This window comes from Impatiens glandulifera, chromosome 7 (assembly GCF_907164915.1).
Source record: "Impatiens glandulifera chromosome 7, dImpGla2.1, whole genome shotgun sequence".
In the NCBI taxonomy this organism is placed as follows: domain Eukaryota; kingdom Viridiplantae; phylum Streptophyta; class Magnoliopsida; order Ericales; family Balsaminaceae; genus Impatiens; species Impatiens glandulifera.
The window spans coordinates 25255719-25276812 of record NC_061868.1 but is presented as its reverse complement, the minus strand read 5'-3'; the positions used below and the strand labels follow the sequence as shown (position 1 = coordinate 25276812).

Below are 21094 nucleotides of genomic sequence, written 5' to 3'. Positions count from 1 at the left end.
AGGTGTTGAGGAAGTTGAAACGTGCAAGCAACCTTTCTGCAAACAGGCGTGCTAATGATCGACCAATCCGCAAGAGAGAGAAGAAAGTAACCGTTGGCTACTTTCAGCTATAAAAGGAAGACGGATCGTCTCCATTAAATGCAAGTGACGGATTACGAAAACAAATCATCAAAGCATTAAATTCTAGAGAGATAAAGTGTTATATTCCAAAACTAGTGTGTTCAAAACCGGAAGTTCTTTGTGTGTGTTTGTGTTGAGTAATTGTATTACATCAAAGTGTGAGTTTGGTGTAACCGGCGAGTAGCGAAGTTGGGCTCGACCGGAAGTGTTGTTGTAACTCTAAAGAGTTAGTGGAGATCCTTCTCATAACCTGAGAAGAAGGGGTGACGTAGGAGGGTTTACTCCGAACATCCATAAACAAATTCTTGTCTCGTGTTCTTTCGTTGCTTTCATTTCTTGCTTATTTAACCTTAACCTTAAAACCAATCATACTCCTAAAACCGGTCATTCACATCCATAAAACCTACTCCTCCTAAAAACATCATCTAAAGTCGCATTCGTTGCTTCAACCTGAAACAGACATTTCCGCCCTTGAACCCGGTTCAAGAGTCTGTGACAGATTGCGCAGTGCTGAGAACGGTTTTAGTCTTTAACCAGACTATCACCAAAAGAGTTGTGTGTGTTGTAAGCGGTCACCCTTCCTGAAACCGGAAAACACCCCGGTCCTCCAAGGGCGCCCCCGATCCTAACAAAGTTATTATTGTTTTTGAAAGATAGGTTGGATTGATTCTTCCTCATAAATTTGCCAAACTTCTTGACAAATAGTTTCATTGCATCTTTGTTGATCTTCTCAGTCGACTTGATGGGTGAGGTAACTACTGGCTCCACAGAGGACACCAATGCCTTAGTCGCGGTCTAAGATGAGGGCTCATCTTCATTCCTTGAATTCATCTCGAACTCATAGGCTTTCATATCGTAAAACATGTCATGCAACTCCATTTTGTGGAGGTTCCTAGACTTCCTCATCATCGTCGCCTTAATGTCCTAAGCATTGGGAAAAGCCTTCAACGCCTTGACAATGATTTCTTTGTTACCATAGACTTTTCACTAATTGGAAAGTTCGATGACAATTATGGTGAAGCGTTCATCAAATTCGTTCAACATCTCCCTAGGACGCATCTTGATATTATCAAACTTCTGAGTAGCAACCATAAGTTTGTTCTCTCTTGTTTGCTCATTTCCCTCACAAAGTTGGATAATCTTCTCCCATATTTCCTTGGAAGTGGAACATTCTTTGATCTTCCCAAACATGTTCTTGTCAAGAGTTTTGTAAAGGGTGTTCTTGCCATGTTATTAAGGTTCGCATTCCTTTTATCTTCAGTTGTCCACTCATGTCGGGGATTCTCAACAGGGTGAGAAGCACCATTAGAAACAATGGTGGATGAGCTAGGCTTGTAGATCTTTATAGGACTATTCGTAATAACGTACCACATGTCATCATCTTGGGAGGCCAGATGCACCAGCATGCGAATATTCCTATCATCATAGTCTTCCTTGCAGAACATGGGAAGCTTGTTCACGAAAGACATAATAATATTTGATTGCTTGAGAATAGAAACTCTCGCTTTGATACCACTTGTTAGGAAATGAGTCAACAATAATAGGGTTGACCAAGTATTGTTGACCGCGTCGACTTACACTTTGATATTATCTCTGTTAGAAGATAATATTTGTTTCCATTCTTCACAAGTCTTTACAAACTCTTGAACATAGTCAAGTGAATAACTGTTTGTTTAGACTTTAAGCGGTAGATAAAGGGTTGAGAGATTCGGAATTTAAAGAACACAAGACACAAAGTTTATTTATAGATGTTCGGAGCAAACTCTCCTACGTCACCCCCTTCTTTTCGACCTTGAGAAGGAGATTCGCTAAAAGATTTGGTTTGAATACAACACTTATACACACCCGGTCAGACACACATGACTTAAACACTGCCTTGGTCTAAACTCCTAGCACAACATATTCTATTAAACAGAACAACTGTTAGGAAAGGAGTCAACAATAGTAGGGAGTTGACCAAGTATTGTTAACGCAAAAACCTTCGTTTGCTATTAACTTTGTTAGAAGTTAATATTTGTTTCTATTTTTCACAATTCTTCACAAACTCTTGAACAAAATAAAGTGCAGAACTGTTTGTTTAGACTTGAAGCGATAGATAAAAGTTTGGAAGATTAAGAAAGCAAAGAACATAAGACACAAAGATTATTTATGGATGTTTGGAGCAAACTCTCATACGTCACCCCTTCTTCTCAACCTTGAGAAGGATATTCACTAGAAGATTTGGTTTGAATACAACGCGTACACAAACCCAGTCAGAAAACCAGGAATTAAACACTGCCTATTTCCGAACTCCTAGTATACCACACTCTGTTAAAAAAAGCAGCTTCTATTTAACTTACAATACTGAAATCTCACACAAAAAGAACAGTATGTAATACAACTTAACAATCTAGTAAACTTGTAAGCTCTTAGAACTTGTGAGCTTGAACGCTTGATATAAAGTTCACACAAAAAGCTTGAGACTCGTGAAAAGCTGTGATAAAACTAGGATGAAAATCGTTGTTCTAGTAGTGTAAATTATCCTCCAACTTGTTCTTAAATAGATGATACCTCAACGGACAAATTTGCTTCAAAGGACACTTGTCCTAATTCGTTTGGATGAGCGTTAGAGTAGCACATCAGAGTATATGCGCTTTTGATCGTGGATATACTGGATGGAGATCGTGCGCCAAATATTCATTAATCGATCGTGGTGTATTGGGAACGTACAGCACATGAGATTTAAGATAATTTAGCACGTGGTAGTCTTTTATAGGTTTAGCTCAGCTGTTGTGTTAGACTGCCAATAATTGATGCTTGATCAAATACCGAATTTTATCAAGAACCAGAAACGCTTCATTAAACCAAATTTAATCAAATACCGAATTTGATTAAATATCGGATGCGCCTTATATAAAATAGAACTAGTTAAATACTGGAAACGCCTTCTATAAAACCGAATTGATTAAATACATGATGCGCCTTGTATAAAATCGAATTGGTTAAATACCGGAAACGCCTTGTATAAAAGTCGAGCCGAACATAATACCGGACACACTTCTGCAAAATACCGAAGTTAACATAAAATCGGAAGCACTTCTCCAAAAGCCGATTTGGATAAAATACCGGACGCGCTTCTTCAGAATACCAAAGTTAACATAAAACCAGAAGCGCTTTTCCAAAAACTGATTTGGACAAAATACCGAATGCGCTTCTTCAAAATACCGAAGTTGATAAAATTCCAAATTTGATCAACTACCGGACACCTTTCCATTCTGGTTTTCTTCACTTTGACCCTATACATGAACAATTTAAAGCGCTTTAGTCTTATTAATACACTTGGAATTAATAAAATACATTAATTTGATAATTTCTCCCTTTTTAATTTTTTTAACTAAATTATCAAAATTCGATAATTTTTTGACGTCGATTAATTATCCTAAGTTAATTAACAACTTTAATCTAACAATTTCTCCCTCTTTTATTATTTTAACTAAATTATCAAAACCAAGTGAATTTATTTATAACTTATAAAATCGATTATGCTAATTATTCTAAGTTAATTAAAAACCTAGTCTAACAATTTCTTTTTTTTTGATTGTTTAGAATAAATTATCAAAACTAATGACTTCATTCTAACAATTTCTCATTTTTTGATTATTTAAAGTAAATTATCAAAAACCAGGTGAGTTTATAATTAAATCGGTTTAGGCATTATCGTAATCTAACAATCTTAAAATATTTTTAAGGTAAGAAAACTTAGACTCAAGAAGTGACTTCGTAAAAATGTTAACTACTTCATGTTTGTGCTTGTCATATGCTATGTCTGTCAGCAGCTGACTGTCCAAATGTCATGCATAACCTTCCACGCTACAGTTCTATTTTATCTACATTCATAGACAATAACAAATCTGGTACCCGTTTTTCTTTGGGTCCTTGATGGATTAGTCCCTTGGGAATCCATACCATAATTATGCTTATGGATTTCTCATTGTGTGCATGTGTGGTAAATTTGGCAGATCTCTTACTGCCTGTTGATGATTCTTTAGATTTAAAGAATGTCTTTGGTAAACATTTCTTGACTTCCTATAAAGTTTTTCCTTGCCATACCGACTGACTGTCCTTCTCTCAGGTTTCATCCAATTTAAAGTTGGCTTAACATAAATCACTTCATCCTTTGAATTCAAATTATCATAGCTTGGATTGGATTCTGTGTTGGTTGACATTCCTTTGACAAAGCTTAAAGATTTAAGCTTGCCTTTATCAGAAGTCAACCTTTTGTTGGATTTATCTGGATTTGTATTGTCGAATCCCAAATCGGATTTTAGACCAATAGGTCTTAGCTGACTGATCATCAATCTGACCGCATCTCTAGATCTTGTCCAAGATTTAATCATATATTCCAATGTTTGGTTTTCGACAGAAAGAGTTATGATTATTTCCTTTAGCTTATCATTCTCAGATGAGAACTCATTTGTTGAAACATCAGCCTCATTGATTTGAGATGAAAAACTTGAACTATAAGACTTGCTTTATGAAATGATTTTATTAAAGGAGTTTGACATTTTTCTATACTCAATGATCATGTTATTAAGTGTAGTAGTTAGATCATCTCAGGTAAACTCATCATAGGTGAAATCAAATACCTTGTATTCATCATCTATTTTAGAATAATTAAATAAGTTAATTTTAAACCGGCCTACAATCACATGTTTTGAATATTTATTCTAAATAATCAAAAAAGGAGAAATTGTTAGAAAAATTAAGATGGTTAACCTTCTTTCGGCTTAAATCTTTCGGTTTAGAGAACTTAATCAAACTCTTAAATTGCAATTGCAGGAACAGCTTCAACCGGATCGGCTGAATCCACTAAATCGGCCAAACCGATCTATTCTCTCAGACTAAACAGAATCGGCCAATGCAAATATTAAAGATAAGCCGGATCAGCTCAAACTCATGTCCAGCAAGAAGTACTAACTGATCAATTTCGGCTGGCTCAAAACATCGAAGATCACAAAGCCAACAGGAAGATCATTCAAAATAACAAACAATCTGAAGATGACGTAACGAAATATATTGGGAACATGCAAAGAAGGATTCGATATAAGGCATGCGGAAAATCTAATGATTGCAGATTTTACCAAAATATACAAGCAAACCTCATGGTGCAAGCGGATGGCTACCTTCATGCATGGCTTCCACATGTACAAAAAACAAAGGCTATCTACTCTAGCCAGCTCGGCTGACCAATCAACAGATGAGAGAGAAATATGACCGTTGTCATATTCTCTATATAAAGAAAGCAAAGAGTAGTAGAATAACACATCCAACGCGCGCGAACTACAAAAACACATTTTCATCTGATCAAGCCATGAAAAACATCCTGAATTCATACTGTCCTCTTGATCTAAAGGAAAACAGTTGTAATCGTTAAGAACTCTGTGCATTTTACCCTGTGTAAAAGTATTACATCATTTGTGAGTGGTGTAACCGACGAGCAGTAAATAAGACTCGATCGGAGTGTGTTTGTTGAATATTCCAGTTAGTGAATATCCTTCTTACTGTTTGAGAAGAATGGGTGACGTAGGAGATTCAACTCTGAACATCCATAAAAATCTGTCTTGTGTTCTTCATTTTATTTTCCGGCTTACTTACTCTAACCGAACTGAAACACTATTCACTCCAACCGAACTGGTTTTCCCATAATTCAAACTGAACCGGCTTTCTCTCCACCTTAACAGACTTCTCCTAATACTTTCTTTCGGCTTAAATCTTTCGGCTTAGAGAAATTAATCAAACTCTTAAATTGCAGTTGCAGGAACAGCTTCAACCGGATCGGCTGAATACACTTAATCGGCCAAACCGATCTATTCTCTCAGACAAAACAGAATCAGCCAAAGCAAATGTTGAAGATAAGCCGGATCAACTCAAACTCATGTCCGGTAAGAAGTACTAACTGATCAATTTCGGCTGGCTTAAAACATCGAAGATCATAAGGTCAACGGGACGATCATTCAAAATAACAAACAATCTAAAGATGACGTAACGAAATATCTTGGAAACATGCAAAAAAGGATCTGATATAAGGCATGCAACAAATTTAATGATTGTAGATTTTACCCAAATATACAAGCAACCCTCACGGTGCAGGCGGCTACCTTCATGCATGGCTGCCACGTGTACAAAAAACAAAGGCTACCTACTCTAGCCGGCTCGGCTGACCAATCAACAGATGAGAGAGAAATATGACTGTTGTCATATTTTCTATATAAAAAAAGAAAAGAGCAGTAGAATAACACATCCAACGCGCGCGAACTACAAAAACATATTTTCATTTGATCAAGCCAAGAAAAACATCCTGAATTCATACTGTCCTCTTGATCCAAAGGAAAATAGTTGTAATCGTTAAGAACTCTATGTATTTTACCCTGTGTAAAAGTATTACATCATTTGTGAGTGGTGTAACCGAGGAGCAGTAAATAAGACTCGATCGGAGTGTGTTTGTTGAATATTCCAGTTAGTGAATATCCTTCTCACTATTTGAGAAGAAGGGGTGGCATACGAGATTCAACTCCGAACATCCATAAAAATCTGTCTTGTGTTCTTCATTTTATTTTTCGGCTTATTTACTCTAACCGAACCGAAACACTATTCACTCCAACCGAACCGGCTTTCCCTTAATTCAAACCGAACCGGCTTTCTCTCCACCTTAACAGACTTCTCCTAATACCTTCCAAACCGAATTGTGTGAGTTACTTCAGGTTGAAACAGACATTTCTGCTCTTGAACTCGGTTCAAGAGTATGTGATAATCTGTGTAGTGTTAAGAGCGGTTCTAATCTTTAACTGAATTAGTACTAGTGTGTTGTGTGTGTTGTTGTGTAAGCGATCTACCTTTAACTGGACTCTGGATCCTGATCCAAACAATCTACTATGAAGCATTTAATGTTCTCATCAACACTATCGTCGGATGAGCTTGAGTCCGAAACACTTTCGGCCCACTTGCTTTTGCTCTCTTCTGCTAGCAGCATCTTCTGATCCTTCTTATGCTTGGATGATTTATGATCCTCCTTATGTTTCTGATCAGCTGGCGTCATCTCTCCTTGGCTTCCGACATTCCGACATGTAGTGACCTAAAGTGTCATAGTTAAAACACTGTATGTTAGCCTTAAAGTCATTAGAGTTATTATTAAAAGATGAGTTAGATTGATTTTTCCTCATATATTTGCCAAAATTCTTGACAAATAAAGCCATTGCATCTTCGTTGATCTGCTCAGCTTACTTGATGGATGATGGAGCAGTTGGCTCAACAGCGAACACCAATGCCTTAGTCGTGGTCGAGGATGAGGGCTCATCATCATTCCTAGAGTTCATCTCGAACTCATGGACTTTCATATCGACAAACATGTCGTGTAACTCCATCTTGTGGAGGTTTCTAGACTTCCTCATCACCGTTGACTTGATGTCCCAAGAACTGGGAAGAGCCTTCAACGCCTTGACGGTGACTTTTTTTGTTGCCATAGACCTTTCCCAGAGTGGAAAGTTCAATGAAAATACTGGTAAAGAGTTCGTCAAACTCGCTCATCGACTCCCCTGGGCGCATCTTGATGCTATTGAACTTTTGAGTGGTAATCATGAGCTTATTCTCTCTGGTTTGTTCGTTTCCTTCACAAAGTTGGGTAATCTTCTCCCATATCTCCTTGGTAGTGGAACATGTTTTGATTTTGCTAATCATGTTCTTGTCAAGAGTTTTGTACATGATGTTTTTGACCACATTGTCTAGATTGGCCATTCTCTTATCTTTGGTTGTCCAGTTGCATCTTGGCTTCTCAATCTTTATCGGGCCATCAGTGATAACGAACCACATATCGTCATCTTCGTATGCCAGATGCACTTGCATGCGAATCTTCCAATCATCATACTCTTCTTTGAAGAACATTGGGAGTTTGTTGGAGAAATACATGATGATATCTGATTGCTTAAGAATAGAAACCCTCGCTCTGATACCACTTGTTATGAAAGGATTCAACAATAGCAGGGGGTTGACCAAGTATTGTGAACCGCGAAAACCTTCGTTTGATATTAACTCTATTAAGAATTAATATATGTTTCTATTCTTAACAAGTCTTCACAAACTCTTAAACAAAGTCAAGTGTGGAACTGTTTGTTTAGACTTGAATCAGTAGATAAAAGGTTGGATGATTATGAAAGTAAAGAACACACCACACAAAGATTGTTTATGAATGTTCGGAGCAAACTCTCCTATGTCACCCTTCTTCTCCACCTTGAGAAGGATATTCACTAGAAGATTTGGTTTGAATACAACGCGTACACAAACCTAGTCGGAAAACCAGGACTTAGACACTGCCTGTTTCTGAACTCCTAGTACACCACACTCTATTAAACAGAACAACCTCTATTTAATTTACAATACTGAAATCTCACCCATAAAGAACAATATGTAATACAACTTAATAATCTAGCAAACTTGTAAACTTTTAGAACTTGAGGGCTTGAACGCTTGATAGAAAGTTCACACAAAGAGATTGAGACTCGTGAAAAACTATGATAAAACCAGGATGAAAATCGTTGTTCCAATAGTGCAAATTGTCCTCCAACTTCTTCTTAAATAGATGACACCTCAACGGACAAATTTTCATCAGAGGACACCTATCCTAATTCGGTTGGATGAGCGCTAGAATAGTACATCAGATGATATGCGCTTTTGATCGTGGATGTACTAGATGGAGATAGTGCATCGAATATTCATTAATGAATCGTGGTGTACTGGGAACGTACATCACAAGAGATTTGAGATAACTTGGCACGTGACAGTTTTCTATAGGTTTAGCTTAGCTGTTGTGTCAGACTGCCAATAACGGATGCTTGATCAAATACCGAATTTGATCAAGAACCGAAACTCTTCATAAAACCGAATTTGATTAAATATCGGATGTGCCTTGTATAAAACTGAACTGGTGAAATATCGGAAAAGCCTTGTATAAAACAAAACTGGTTAAATATCGGATGCGCCTTGTATAAAACCAAACTAGTTAAATACCGGAAACGCCTTGTATAAAAGTCGAGCCATACATAATACTGGACACACTTCTGCAAAATACCGAAGTTAACATGAAATTGGAAGCGCTTCTCCAAAAGCCGATTTGGACAAAATACTGGACGCGCTTCTTTACAATACCGAAGTTGACATAAACCAGAAGCGCTTTTCCAAAAACCGATTTGGAAAAAATACCGAACGCGCTTCTTCAAAATACTGAAGTTGATCAAATACCAAAATTGATCAACTACCAGACAGCTTTCCATTCCGGTTTTCTTCACTTTGACCCTACACATGAACAATTTAAAGCGCCTCAGCCTTATTAATACACTTAGAATTAATAAAATACTTTAACTTAACAATTTCTCCCTTTTTGATTATTTAAACTAATTTATCAAAACCTGGTAATTTTATAACGTCGATTAATTATTCTAAGTTAATTAACGACTTTAATATAACAATTTCTCCCTCTTTGATTATTTAAACTAAATTATCAAAACCAAGTGAAATCATTTATAACTTATAAAATCGATTATGTTAATTATCCTAAGTTAATTAAAAACCTTAGCCTAACAATTTCTCCCTTTTTGATTGTTTAGAATAAATTATCAAAACTAGTGACTTCATTAGAACAACAATCTCTTTTTAACTTACAATACTTAATCTCACACAGAAATATCAGTGAATGTAATACAACTTAATAATTTAGCAAACTTGTAGACTCTTAAAACTTGAGAGCTTGAGCACATGATAGAAAGTTCACACAAAATGCTTAAGACTCGTGAAAGTAGTAGAGAATAGTAGGTGTGTCCGAGAGCCAGATAAGTTGTCCTCTAACTTCACCTTAAATAGATAACTCCTCAAAGGACAAATTTTATTCAGCTGATACGTGTCCTATTTTGGTTGGATGTGTGACAGGGCAGTACATCAAAGAATACGTGTTTGATTGTGAGTGTACTGGATGATGGTAGTGCGCCGAATATTCTTTAAGAGATCGTGGTGTACGAGGAACGTACATCACATGAAGTCTAAATTAGTTTGGCATGTGGCATTCTTCTATAGGTTTAGCTCAGCTGTTGTGACAGACTGTCAATAACGGATAAGGCTGATGCGTTGGAGAGGGATTTCGGATGCTTGATCAATTACCGAATTTGATCAAGAACCAGAAGTGCTTCACAAAAGCCGAACTTGATCGAATACCGAGTTTGATCAAGTACCGGAAGCGCTTCATAAAACCGAAGTTCTGGAAAAATTGGAAGCGCTTAGCAAAAACCGAAGAGGTTAAATACCATAAGAGTTTCATATAAAACCGAAGAGGTTAAATATTGGATGCGCTTCATATAAAACCGAAGAAGTTAATATCGGAAGCGCTTCATATAAAACCAAAGAGGTTAAATAACCGAAAGCGCTTTATATAAAACCGAAGAGCTTGAAAAGTCGGGAGCGCTTCACTAAAAACTGAACATGAACAAAATCGAGAGCGCTTCTCAAAAGCCGAGCTGATCAAAATACCGGACGCGCTTCTCCAAAGACCGAAGTGAACAAAATGCCGGAAGCGCTTCATAAAACCGAAGTTCTGGAAAAACCGGAAGCGCTTAGCAAATACCGAAGATAATGAAAAGCGGGAAGCGCTTCTCAAAAACCGAAGTTGATCAAATACCGAATTTGATCAACTACTGGACTTGATTCCTATTTTGGTTTTCTTCACTTTGAACCTACAAAGAATCAATTTAACACAACTCAGTCTTATTGATACACTTAAAATTAATAAAAGACTTTAACCTAACAATTTCTTCTTTTTTGATTATTTAAGCTAAATTGTTAAAACCCGATAAAATTATTATATTAAATGTCCTAGATTAATTTAATCTAACATTGGCCAATATGAGTTTACCTGGTACTAGCAGCTTTATTGGGGAATTTCTTATCTTAGGAGTTTTCCAAAGAAATAGCTTAGTAGCCACATTAGCGGTGCTTGTGATTTTAGATGCAGCCTATACCCTTTGGCTATATAATCGTGAAGTTTCTGGGAATTTAAAACCCGATTACGTCTAATGATTTGTTTTTAGTAAAAAAATACTTAAATGTACTGATTTATAATAATAAAATAAAATTATTGATTTATAATAATAAAATAAAAAAATATTTTAGTTAATAAATTGTGATAAAAAAAAATATAGAAGGATACCAAAATGTTTTTGATTTATGCTTATTTAAATAAGCTATACCTAACCATCTAAATTTCCTTGATTTATAAATTAAACTTAAGACATATATTCATAAATTTATCATTTTTCTCATTCAAACTCATATATAAAATCTCCTTAGATTATTTTCAAATGAGTTTTTTTTTTTCAAAAAAAACTTTGGGAGAAGATACAGGAAATGACAATGACAATAGTTATATTTTACAAAATAAATCATTAATTTAACCTTGAAAATATCTGAAACATTACACAGATTACACATCCATTTGACAAGTTTCCTTGAAAAAAAGAACCATGATGTTACAATAATACCTACTTGCCCATCCAAAGCCACTACTATTATTACGGTTTTTCGGTTTTGAATTTTGATACAAGTTCTACTTATACTGGTGGAGGAGGCAAGTCTAGGAGAAGCCAAAATCCAAGACAGTCATCTGAATCCAAGCTTTCTTGAATAGCAAGGAAATGAAGACCTCCACATGCTTTCTTTGCAGCTTCCCAAGCTTCAGCTTCATTGGTAGTGACTTCTGTTTTATTGTATGTTGCATAAACATATCGGGTTGAAATCCCCACTGATAATATCAAACTAGCACGATTTGTATCCGCTTCTATTGAACACACTTCTAATCCATTCATCCAAGCTGCCCATACCCACAAAAAACAAGTTCATTTGCATATCCATTGAAGATTTATGTTTGAATTTGTATAAATGTATGAATCAATCTCATACATAATCTCATACTAGATCCAGAATACCTGCTAAGGGTTTTGCTCGCGAAGTAGCGACAGACAAACCAGGAATAAGAGTCTTGTCATCTATTTCAATCCCCAGAAGATCCAAATCTAGACTTGCACCGAAATTAAATGTTGTCTGCAGTGATGAGATCTCCTCTTTAACAGCTGAGATTAATATAACAAAAATGATTTGGTAAGTAAAACGTAAAGAAGAATCAATCTCATATTGTAGTACTAATACCTGAAAATGGGAGTTGAACAAAAGCCCATTTCTCTCCAAACAGATTGTCTGGTAGTTCCATTGGGAAAGGATTGTCTAATGGTAGAAGAGGTTTAGTTCCCTTTTGAAATCCAGGATGACGCTTATATACAGTTTCGTAGCGTTCATCAAGCCATAACAGAAGTGATAGACACTGGACATGAAATTAACCGGATCATCTTTCAAACTACAATTGAATATGTAAAAAAAGGGATATATGAACACTCACTCTTTTACTAGGAATATATTTTATACTAAGCTCATTACAAGCTTTTGTGATGATCGTCTGCATCTGAGATCTACAAACCCAACAAGTAATAATCAAAGGGTGGGGGGAAATCAATGCAATTGGTAAGAAAAAACCAACCTGAAGAATCGAATTTTTTCAGGCAAAGGTAAACCCAGTTCATCACTGATTGAAGCTATAGCGTCTCTCAAGGTAATACTGTTGATGACATTGTTAGGAAAATACTTGGTATATTGAAGAGAAAGAGAGTCATCACACACGACAAGCTCCCAAATCTTCTTTCCTCTTATATCAAGAATGGGTCTCGAACAGAAATCTAGCTCCCACTCCAAAATGCTCTCCGGATCGATTTCCGGGTCGAGATAACAGAGTTCCGCTGTTGGGTCGTTGTCTTCTTCATCCTGTTCATCCTGTTCAGGTACAGTCTCTGTTTCAGGAGGAGATGAGACATCGGAGATCGAATTGTTTCGAAAATGTAGAGTCTTGAATGTTTTTAAGGAGAGGTGAGAGTAAAAGAGAGATGGGGTTTGGTTGAGTTTGGAAGGGAGAGAGAATTTGGAAATGGGTTTGTGAGATTGGAAGGAATGAGTTCTGATTTTGGCGGGGCTAAAACTGAGAGTAGCCATTGAAAGGCAGAACTCTCTTCTTTCGTGTTCCTTTGAGGAATGTTGATAAGAGTTTTCGAAGGTTCCCAATTCCCACCGCAGAATTTATATGGGTTTATTGTATTATTTCATAATAAAATATATTTATATGTTAAAAGTGATTAAACTTGAAAAAGATAAGACTTAAGAGAGACGACGGAGCCGCAAAGTTGAAGGGTCAGAAAATACGCATCCATTTCAAGATTTGGAGCGAGCGAATTCAAGCTTAGTACTAAACGATGATGAAGTCTGGTGGGCACACTTTATTCGCTTCTATTGCTCCTCCTCTTCAATCGATTGTGCTGAAAAACAAATGTAGATTTCCAACCAGTAGACTTCATGGAAAAGACCCGTTTAAACCCAAGAACTTATTTGCTTACAATCAGAACCATCTACTTGATATTAAAACTCCAATCTTTGCTCCTCGGTTTCTTCCTCCTTATTTCAGGTGAATATGATTCAAGATTTTGATTGTTTATAAGTTTTATGATGATTGTTGATTCTAAACTAGTTGTTTTTCTCTAGTGTTGCTCCAATGATGGATTGGACAGATAACCATTACAGAACTCTCGCTCGGATTATCTCCAAGCATGCTTGGCTGTACACGGAAATGATTGCTGCAGATACAATTGTTCATCAGAAGGATAATTTGGTATTTTCAATCTCTTTCACTTCCATTAGAGATCTGGTCTGATTTCCTGAAATTGGTTTGAATTTGTCGCAGGACAGATTCTTGGCATATTATCCTGAGCAAAACCCTATTGTGCTTCAGATTGGTGGAAGTAATATTGATAGTCTGTCAAAAGCAACTCAGCTAGCAGCTGAATATGGCTATGATGAGATTAACCTGAAGTAAAATTATCCCTACTGTTTTTTCTTCAATATCATAAGTAGTTTGTTTTTTACTCTGATAAGTGAATCGAATTGAATCCTTCCTGTTCAGCTGTGGATGCCCTAGTCCAAAGGTGGCAGGGCATGGTTGCTTTGGTGTGAGTCTGATGCTTGATCCGAAGGTTTTGATTCTTTTATGATTCTTTGTATATTCTGTTTGTTAATCAATTTTCCTGATGGTTAAATCTCTTTTGTTTATAAGGGAAGTTTGTTGCCGAGGCTATGTCAGTGATTGCTTCGAAGTCGAATGTTCCTGTGAGTGTCAAGTGCCGGATTGGGGTTGATGCTAATGATTCCTATGATGAGCTTTGTAAGGGTGATCTATTTTCATATTCTTTACAATATTCATTTAACATAAACTTCTAAAAATTTAAAATCTGCAATTGCTTTTGAAGGTAATTTTATTTACAAGGTTTCTTCTGGATCACCAACCAAGCATTTCGTTATACATTCAAGAAAAGCATTACTCAATGGCATCAGTCCTGCTGATAATCGAAAAATACCTCCACTCAAGTACGTTGTTTTGCTCTGTGAATTGGTTCAATGTAGTTTTGTTAGCTTACAATAATAACTATGCAGATATGAATACTTCTATGGTCTACTGCGTGACTTCCCAGAACTGAGGTTTACCATTAATGGAGGCATAAATGGTGTTGATGAGGTACTTCTGATTTTGACTATTCATTTGAATTCGTGCTGTCAAAATTACTATGTAAGTTCATGAGTTGACCATTTTCAAAAAAAAAGAAAACTACGTAAGTTCATGAGCTACGACTCAAGTTTAGTACTAACAATATGAAATATATATATTTGGAAACGCTTTATGTTTCTTGATCTGAATCCAAATTCAGATGAGAAACCACTGATAAATTCTTTATTATGTGTCCAACTGATTTCTGTTTTCAAACGTGAGGACATCCACATGAGATATCCGTCAAAAAGAAGTGTTTGCAATTGGGGATAGTTTTCTGGTGTATTGTAATTTTATCACAGATGTGCAAACCACCCAAAATTCAACCTATTCCCTTAAAACCTATGTCATCACCAATGAACATATCATCCACAAATGGGGCAACCCTTCTCCATATGGAATTCCAAAAATCGACTGAAATTCTTCTATTGTTGGACAAATTTCTTGACTTCCAAAGCGGTGCAATAGGTGATTGAGATTTGAGACCCTATAATCTATATACCAAATTTCAGTCCAAATGTAGAAAGACAAACCATGCTATGCAATGACAAACCCGAGACAGATTATTATCACATTTAAACTTGAGGACCAATTGTTCTACGGATGCAATATGTTCTACACATTTGGAAATTACAACTTGACAATATGTTCTCCCACTGATTCCATTTCCTTTTTAAACCTTGTATTAATAATAAAAATGGATTGCAGAATTTTTAATGAGATGTTGAACATGCCCAGTTCTCATTTTCAAAACGAAAAAATATACATCATAAGTTTCATCCTTAATACTCTCTCATATTCACTTCCCGTATCACTTTTACCATATTCGGGTGCAGGTGAATGCAGCCTTACACGAAGGAGCTCATGGAGTTATGATTGGACGTGCAGCTTATAACAAGTACATCTGCTTTGTCCTTTCTGATGTCAATGTTTTTGTTTTTCATAGATTGTAACATTTTGTTAGTTGTCTCTTGGCAGCCCTTGGTATGTCTTGGGACATGTTGATACTGCAGTTTATGGTGCATCTCCCTCTAACATTACACGACGTCAGGTCAGGTTTCTTCAATTTTACATTGTTTTTTTCCGACTTATCCAACCTAGGAGGAGACCATTGGTTAACTTCTTAGTTGCAATTCAGGTTCTGGAAAAGTATGGAGTATATGCAGATTCTGTTATAGGCAAATATGGACATAAACCAACCCTTCGGGATGTTGTCAAGGTTGGTTGGATATTTTATTTTCGCAGCAAAAAAAAAAACTCTATAATCGTTGATATTTACAGCCTCTTCTTGGACTTTTCCATTCTGAGCCCGGGAATGGCTTATGGAAGCGGAAAGCTGACGCTGCTTTCAAACATTGCACGGTATCAATTACAGCTGCAACATTTTATTTTTGTCATTAGGAAATGCTGAAATCCTTATTTTAAATCTTTTGTTCATATATACAGACATTCAAATCATTTATTGAGGAGACTATAGTAGCTATTCCAGAGTCGGTTTTGGATTCACCAATTGGCGAGGCCCCAGCTGGCAGTGTAGATACTTTTTCAAAGGCGATAAATGTTCTTCCATCTCCGTATGTTATAGAAAGAGAACAAGAACTTCTGTATGCTTAATTGGATTACTTTTGAATTCTAGAAAACTGTAATTACAAGCAGTTAGAGTTTCTCGTGAGAAAATAGCTCATGATCATCAGTAGACTATTTGGAAATGGGTATTTATTATTAATGTATTTTGTGCTGAGCAATGAATGACAATAAAATCATCTTTGTTCTTTAGACCAATGTTTGAAATGGCCAAACTAACAATAATATGAAGTCTGGGTGATAGAATTGATTTTGTCATCTTTTAGAATTTCAATTTATTGTAACTGAGCTGACACAAACCGCCGAAAACACAATGGTCTTGGCTCTATGTATGGATTTTGTGGGCGTTTTGTTACTTAGTTTCTCCACAGATTATTTTAGCTGATGGAGAATTAGTTGAATTCTTGAGAAAAATCCTAATAGGTTATATTTCAGACATGACAGTTATAATGAATTGTCCAAGACTGGTTTTTCAGAGCAAATTGTATTTGTTGAACTTAACTGAAACAACACTAGCTGTTATGTAGTCTATAATCTATATTGATACAATCAAAATAATTTGATTATTTTTAAACATAGAAAAAGAAAAAGAAATACCAGAGTTGAAATGTCCACTAAGCTACAAAAGTGTGGGATGGGAAAGTTGGGGTCCAATGATCCCAACCATCAACCCTAAATCCAAATACTCACCTGCACACGTCACCATCTAGTCAGCAAATTGCCCCCACTAGTTCTCCCAAATGAAGAAAAACCCAATAATAATTGTCATCAACTTTAAAAATCTATCTTTTTTTGCTTCTTCTTCATAGATAAGATTTTACTAAACAACCAACTTTTTGGATTCCCATTAGAACAACCTAACTTGTACTGATCATAAAGAACTAACTTTTAGGTCTTTCATTTCTATGATAGTTTCAAAAAATCAACCTAACTTGTACTGGTCATAAAGATGGAAAATATAGTAATTGGGTTTGAGTGGAAACTGCATAAAAAAGAAAGAAATAATGATTAAGATCATATGGAATCTTTGCATTGTCCCCACATATGTTTGAATATCTAGAGAAGAATGGAAGCTAGTAGATTTTGGCTACCTTTTAATTTAGAATATATATACATTATGATGGAATTCAATTAATTAGATAATCAACAACAAAACAACAACATCTTTACATCAGATAACTTGGGGATAGTAAATATTTACAATTAGGACTTAAGAATTTTGGGGTCCTCCTCAGTAATAGTTGTAGTACTAGTGCTTGTGATTTCTTCTTGGCCCACTTCCCAGCTTTGTCTGGTCGCAACCCTATCATGAACTGCCACGTACTCCTGCACCCACATACATATATGATCTCTCATTTGTCACCCTCCAATAATTCATCAGCTTATATAATCTTCATTTTCTTAACAAATTAAAGATTCCATTTTAAACTTAATTCTCTAATGAATCAGATTCCAAACAAAGCTAGCTCTTCCTTTTAAAAGAAGGGTTCATGTTTACAGTTATATGTACCTCCATTTTGTTAAGCAGTTCTTGAGGTGTATCTGCATGAAGAACAATTTTTCTTGCTGAATCTTCAATAAACCCTTCTTCTACTCCTTTATCAAACAATGCAAGCAAGTTGTTGTAATACCCATCAACGTTTAGTAGACCCACCTTAATCCAATTAAGTTTAATAACCATTAGATCAAGAAGTAATTAAGAATCAATAATATATATTTCTAAATGAAATAAAACATACTGGCTTTTCATGGATCCCTAACTGAGCCCATGTTATAGTCTCCAATAATTCTTCCATTGTCCCATAACCACCTAAAGTATATTGAATTAATTCAAGAATCAAGATTTTATAATTAAAATAAATTTTTTAAGTATTATTATACCTGGAAGTGCAATGAATGCTTCCGCATGTTTAGCCATTTCTGACTTCCTTTCATGCATATCAGAAACTATTTTCACTTCTCCTATAGTTTCTCCTGAAACCTGTATATGGGTTGAGGTTTTATAATCCTAAATGATTTAAGATATGCAATTGATTAATTAATTAAATTACCTCATGTGGCAAAAGAGCTCTTGGAATCACTCTACATAATGATATGTATTAATTAATTAAAGTCAGGAAGCCAATAATTGATATTATCACTGAGAAATAAAAAAAAGTTTAAATAAATGTACCCAAGAACATGGCAACCTCCATCTGCAACAGTTTTAGAGATCAAACCCATTAAACCAATACTTCCTCCTCCATACACCAAATCAATATTTCTCTTAACCTAACAAAATTAGCACAAAACCCATTTCAAATAATCAGATTTTGAATATGTATATATATATATATATATATATATATATAAAGAGATTTTGAATGATTTTTTACCAGCTGTTTGCCAAGTTGAAGGGCTGCATGAGCAAATGCAGGTTTAGAACCAGGTCTGCTCCCACAAAAGACACAAATCCTCTTGAACTTTCTTCTACTTGGATATTGATCTTTGATTGGTTCCATTTTCTGGAGCACAATTAGGAGACAAAAGAGTTGATTTTGAATATATATATCTTGATCTCGATCTCAATTAGAAGAATTAATTAACACCCTTGTTTGTCTGGTTGAACAATTGGTACTTTTATGTGTTGGAGAGAAGCCCAACATATGTATGTAGGATTCAAGACCCCATCTTTTATCATCACAATTTACAACCATCTTACTCTCTCTCTCTCTCTCTCTTTGGAAAAAAAGAATAATTAAAAAAATACAAGTGGAGAAAGAACTTTTCTTGGAATTGAAAGGGAAGCCCCCCACATCATTGTCTTTCCTTTTGTGGCCATCTGACCAATGCTTTTGTTATACTACTTTTATCCTCTCTTTTTCTTCCATACCAATAAATAAATAAATAAATATTAAACTAGTTGAAAAATAAAGTAAGTTTGTGGTGATTTTGAATTTTTGAATTTTTTTTAGGTAAAAATATTTTAAAATATTAATATATAATGATAAAATATATATATTTTAAAAAAGAAATAATTTTTTTAAAAATTTTAATTAATAAATTAAATATGTAGTGTGATTAATATAATAATGGATTAAATAATATTAGATTGTGGTTGAATTTAAGAAAAAAACAATAGTACAAACCTAAACCTTGTTAATATTTGGATAAACAGTAAATTAAATTTAAATTATTTTGTTTAATTTAAATTACTTTGAATTATTTAGGTGAAAATTCTTATTGGAGTGACTAGTTATTTGAGATTATTTTTAAAAATTCTTATGTTATTAAAAATTAGCTTATGAGTAAAAATTATGTTAGGTATATATGATATAGTTATTTTAATTTTTTAGTATTTTTTTAAATAATATGATAACTACTAAATAATAGTTATTTGAGATTAATTTTAAATAATTCTAAATTATTTAAAAGGCCTAAGGGTATAAATATGTATTTTTAATAAAAATATAAGATAAATTTAATAATTTTGTTAATGATTTAAATAGTGATATTAATGGATGAATGATTGAATGACTAGTTATTGGAGAATATTCCCAATAGCTCTGAAAGCTTTATAGACTTAATCTTAGGGTTAGTTTATTTTAGTTTATTCATTAATTGTGTAAGTACATTGGATAACATTCAAATTAATTGTTTTAGTAAATATATATTTATATAAAAAAATTGTAACAAACTTATTTGATTTAGTGCTAAATTAATAGAGCTTCTTTTTTAAATTGTTAATTTGTAAGTATCTATTTATTTTGGACCAGATAAACCTGACAATTCAGGTATTGTCAGGTATACAGGTTGAGCGATACTAATCTGAACATAATTTATTTAATAATTTGTTTCTATATAATGGATCCGAGCTCAACCTGACATGATTAAACCTACTCAACTCGAACTCAACCAAATTTAATAAGATATAATATATATATAATAATTAGAGTGGTTAGACGAACTAACCCATGGCAGGGCGAGCCTATCCACCAAAATCCATCGTTTGACAGGTCGACGGTAAGTCGGCCCGTCATTCCGGCGGGCTGAAAAGCCTCAACCCAACCCAACACAAGGTGGGTTGCAGGTTAGGCGGATCAGCCCGCGTGTTGTCTCATTATAAATAAAAATAAATAAAAATCATTAATAGTTCTATAAAATAAAAGTTCAAAAACATGGTCAAATAGTCATAATACACACCAAACAAGAGTCTTGTCTATCGTTACACATTAATTGACCAAATAGTTAAACAAAGTAACTAAAATTTGAAATTTTCATAAAATAGAAATTTTAGTAAAGTCAACATTTTTAAATATCATCCAAATATCATAATATTTCTTAGACTTTTTAGATGACCTTCATCATTCTTAGCACTTTCAAATTCATCAACATCCAAATTAATACCTTGATTTTGAGAGAAGTGTATTTCGAAAATGAATCTATTATTTAACAGAATATTAAGTTTCAGACTTTTAGTGTGAAACTTCTAAAACTGGAACCAAGTTTGAATTCACGAACCCTTGAAGGCGAGAACGAAAAGAAGAAATTTGGAACAAATAAGTAGCCGACGACCAATGGGCAAAGTATTGAGTATTGATTGCTGTAGTCTAGAACTAAGTTTGAATCCATGAACACTTGAAGGCGATAACGAAGAGAATAAATGTGGAACAAATAAGTAGTCGGCGGTCGATGAGCGAA

At 34.8% G+C, this 21094-nt stretch overlaps 3 protein-coding genes across 3 annotated transcripts; 1 reads left to right on the top strand and 2 right to left on the bottom strand.

Moving 5' to 3' along the window:
- Positions 1 to 11567: 11567 nt before the first annotated feature.
- Positions 11568 to 13296, bottom strand: LOC124944544 (protein TAB2 homolog, chloroplastic). The gene is made up of 5 exons (XM_047484824.1): positions 12725 to 13296; positions 12587 to 12656; positions 12340 to 12511; positions 12120 to 12263; positions 11568 to 12004 (listed from the first exon to the last, which is right to left on the bottom strand). The coding sequence occupies exons 1-5, from the start codon at positions 13228 to 13230 to the stop codon at positions 11745 to 11747; spliced, it is 1152 nt and encodes a 383-aa protein (XP_047340780.1). The 5' UTR covers positions 13231 to 13296; the 3' UTR covers positions 11568 to 11744.
- A 73-nt stretch (positions 13297 to 13369) lies between these two features.
- LOC124944543 (tRNA-dihydrouridine(20/20a) synthase-like) lies at positions 13370 to 16606 on the top strand. Its single transcript, XM_047484823.1, has 12 exons — positions 13370 to 13696; positions 13774 to 13900; positions 13973 to 14100; positions 14192 to 14261; positions 14347 to 14449; positions 14535 to 14652; positions 14719 to 14800; positions 15667 to 15728; positions 15809 to 15881; positions 15969 to 16049; positions 16112 to 16192; positions 16277 to 16606. The coding sequence occupies exons 1-12, from the start codon at positions 13488 to 13490 to the stop codon at positions 16442 to 16444; spliced, it is 1302 nt and encodes a 433-aa protein (XP_047340779.1). The 5' UTR covers positions 13370 to 13487; the 3' UTR covers positions 16445 to 16606.
- Positions 16607 to 17403: 797 nt separating this feature from the next.
- LOC124945710 (probable cytokinin riboside 5'-monophosphate phosphoribohydrolase LOGL10) lies at positions 17404 to 19145 on the bottom strand. The gene is made up of 7 exons (XM_047486190.1): positions 18790 to 19145; positions 18588 to 18685; positions 18466 to 18496; positions 18296 to 18395; positions 18154 to 18224; positions 17925 to 18068; positions 17404 to 17740 (listed from the first exon to the last, which is right to left on the bottom strand). Exons 1-7 carry the CDS (start codon positions 18913 to 18915, stop codon positions 17618 to 17620), a joined length of 693 nt encoding a protein of 230 aa, XP_047342146.1. The 5' UTR covers positions 18916 to 19145; the 3' UTR covers positions 17404 to 17617.
- Positions 19146 to 21094: the final 1949 nt, after the last annotated feature.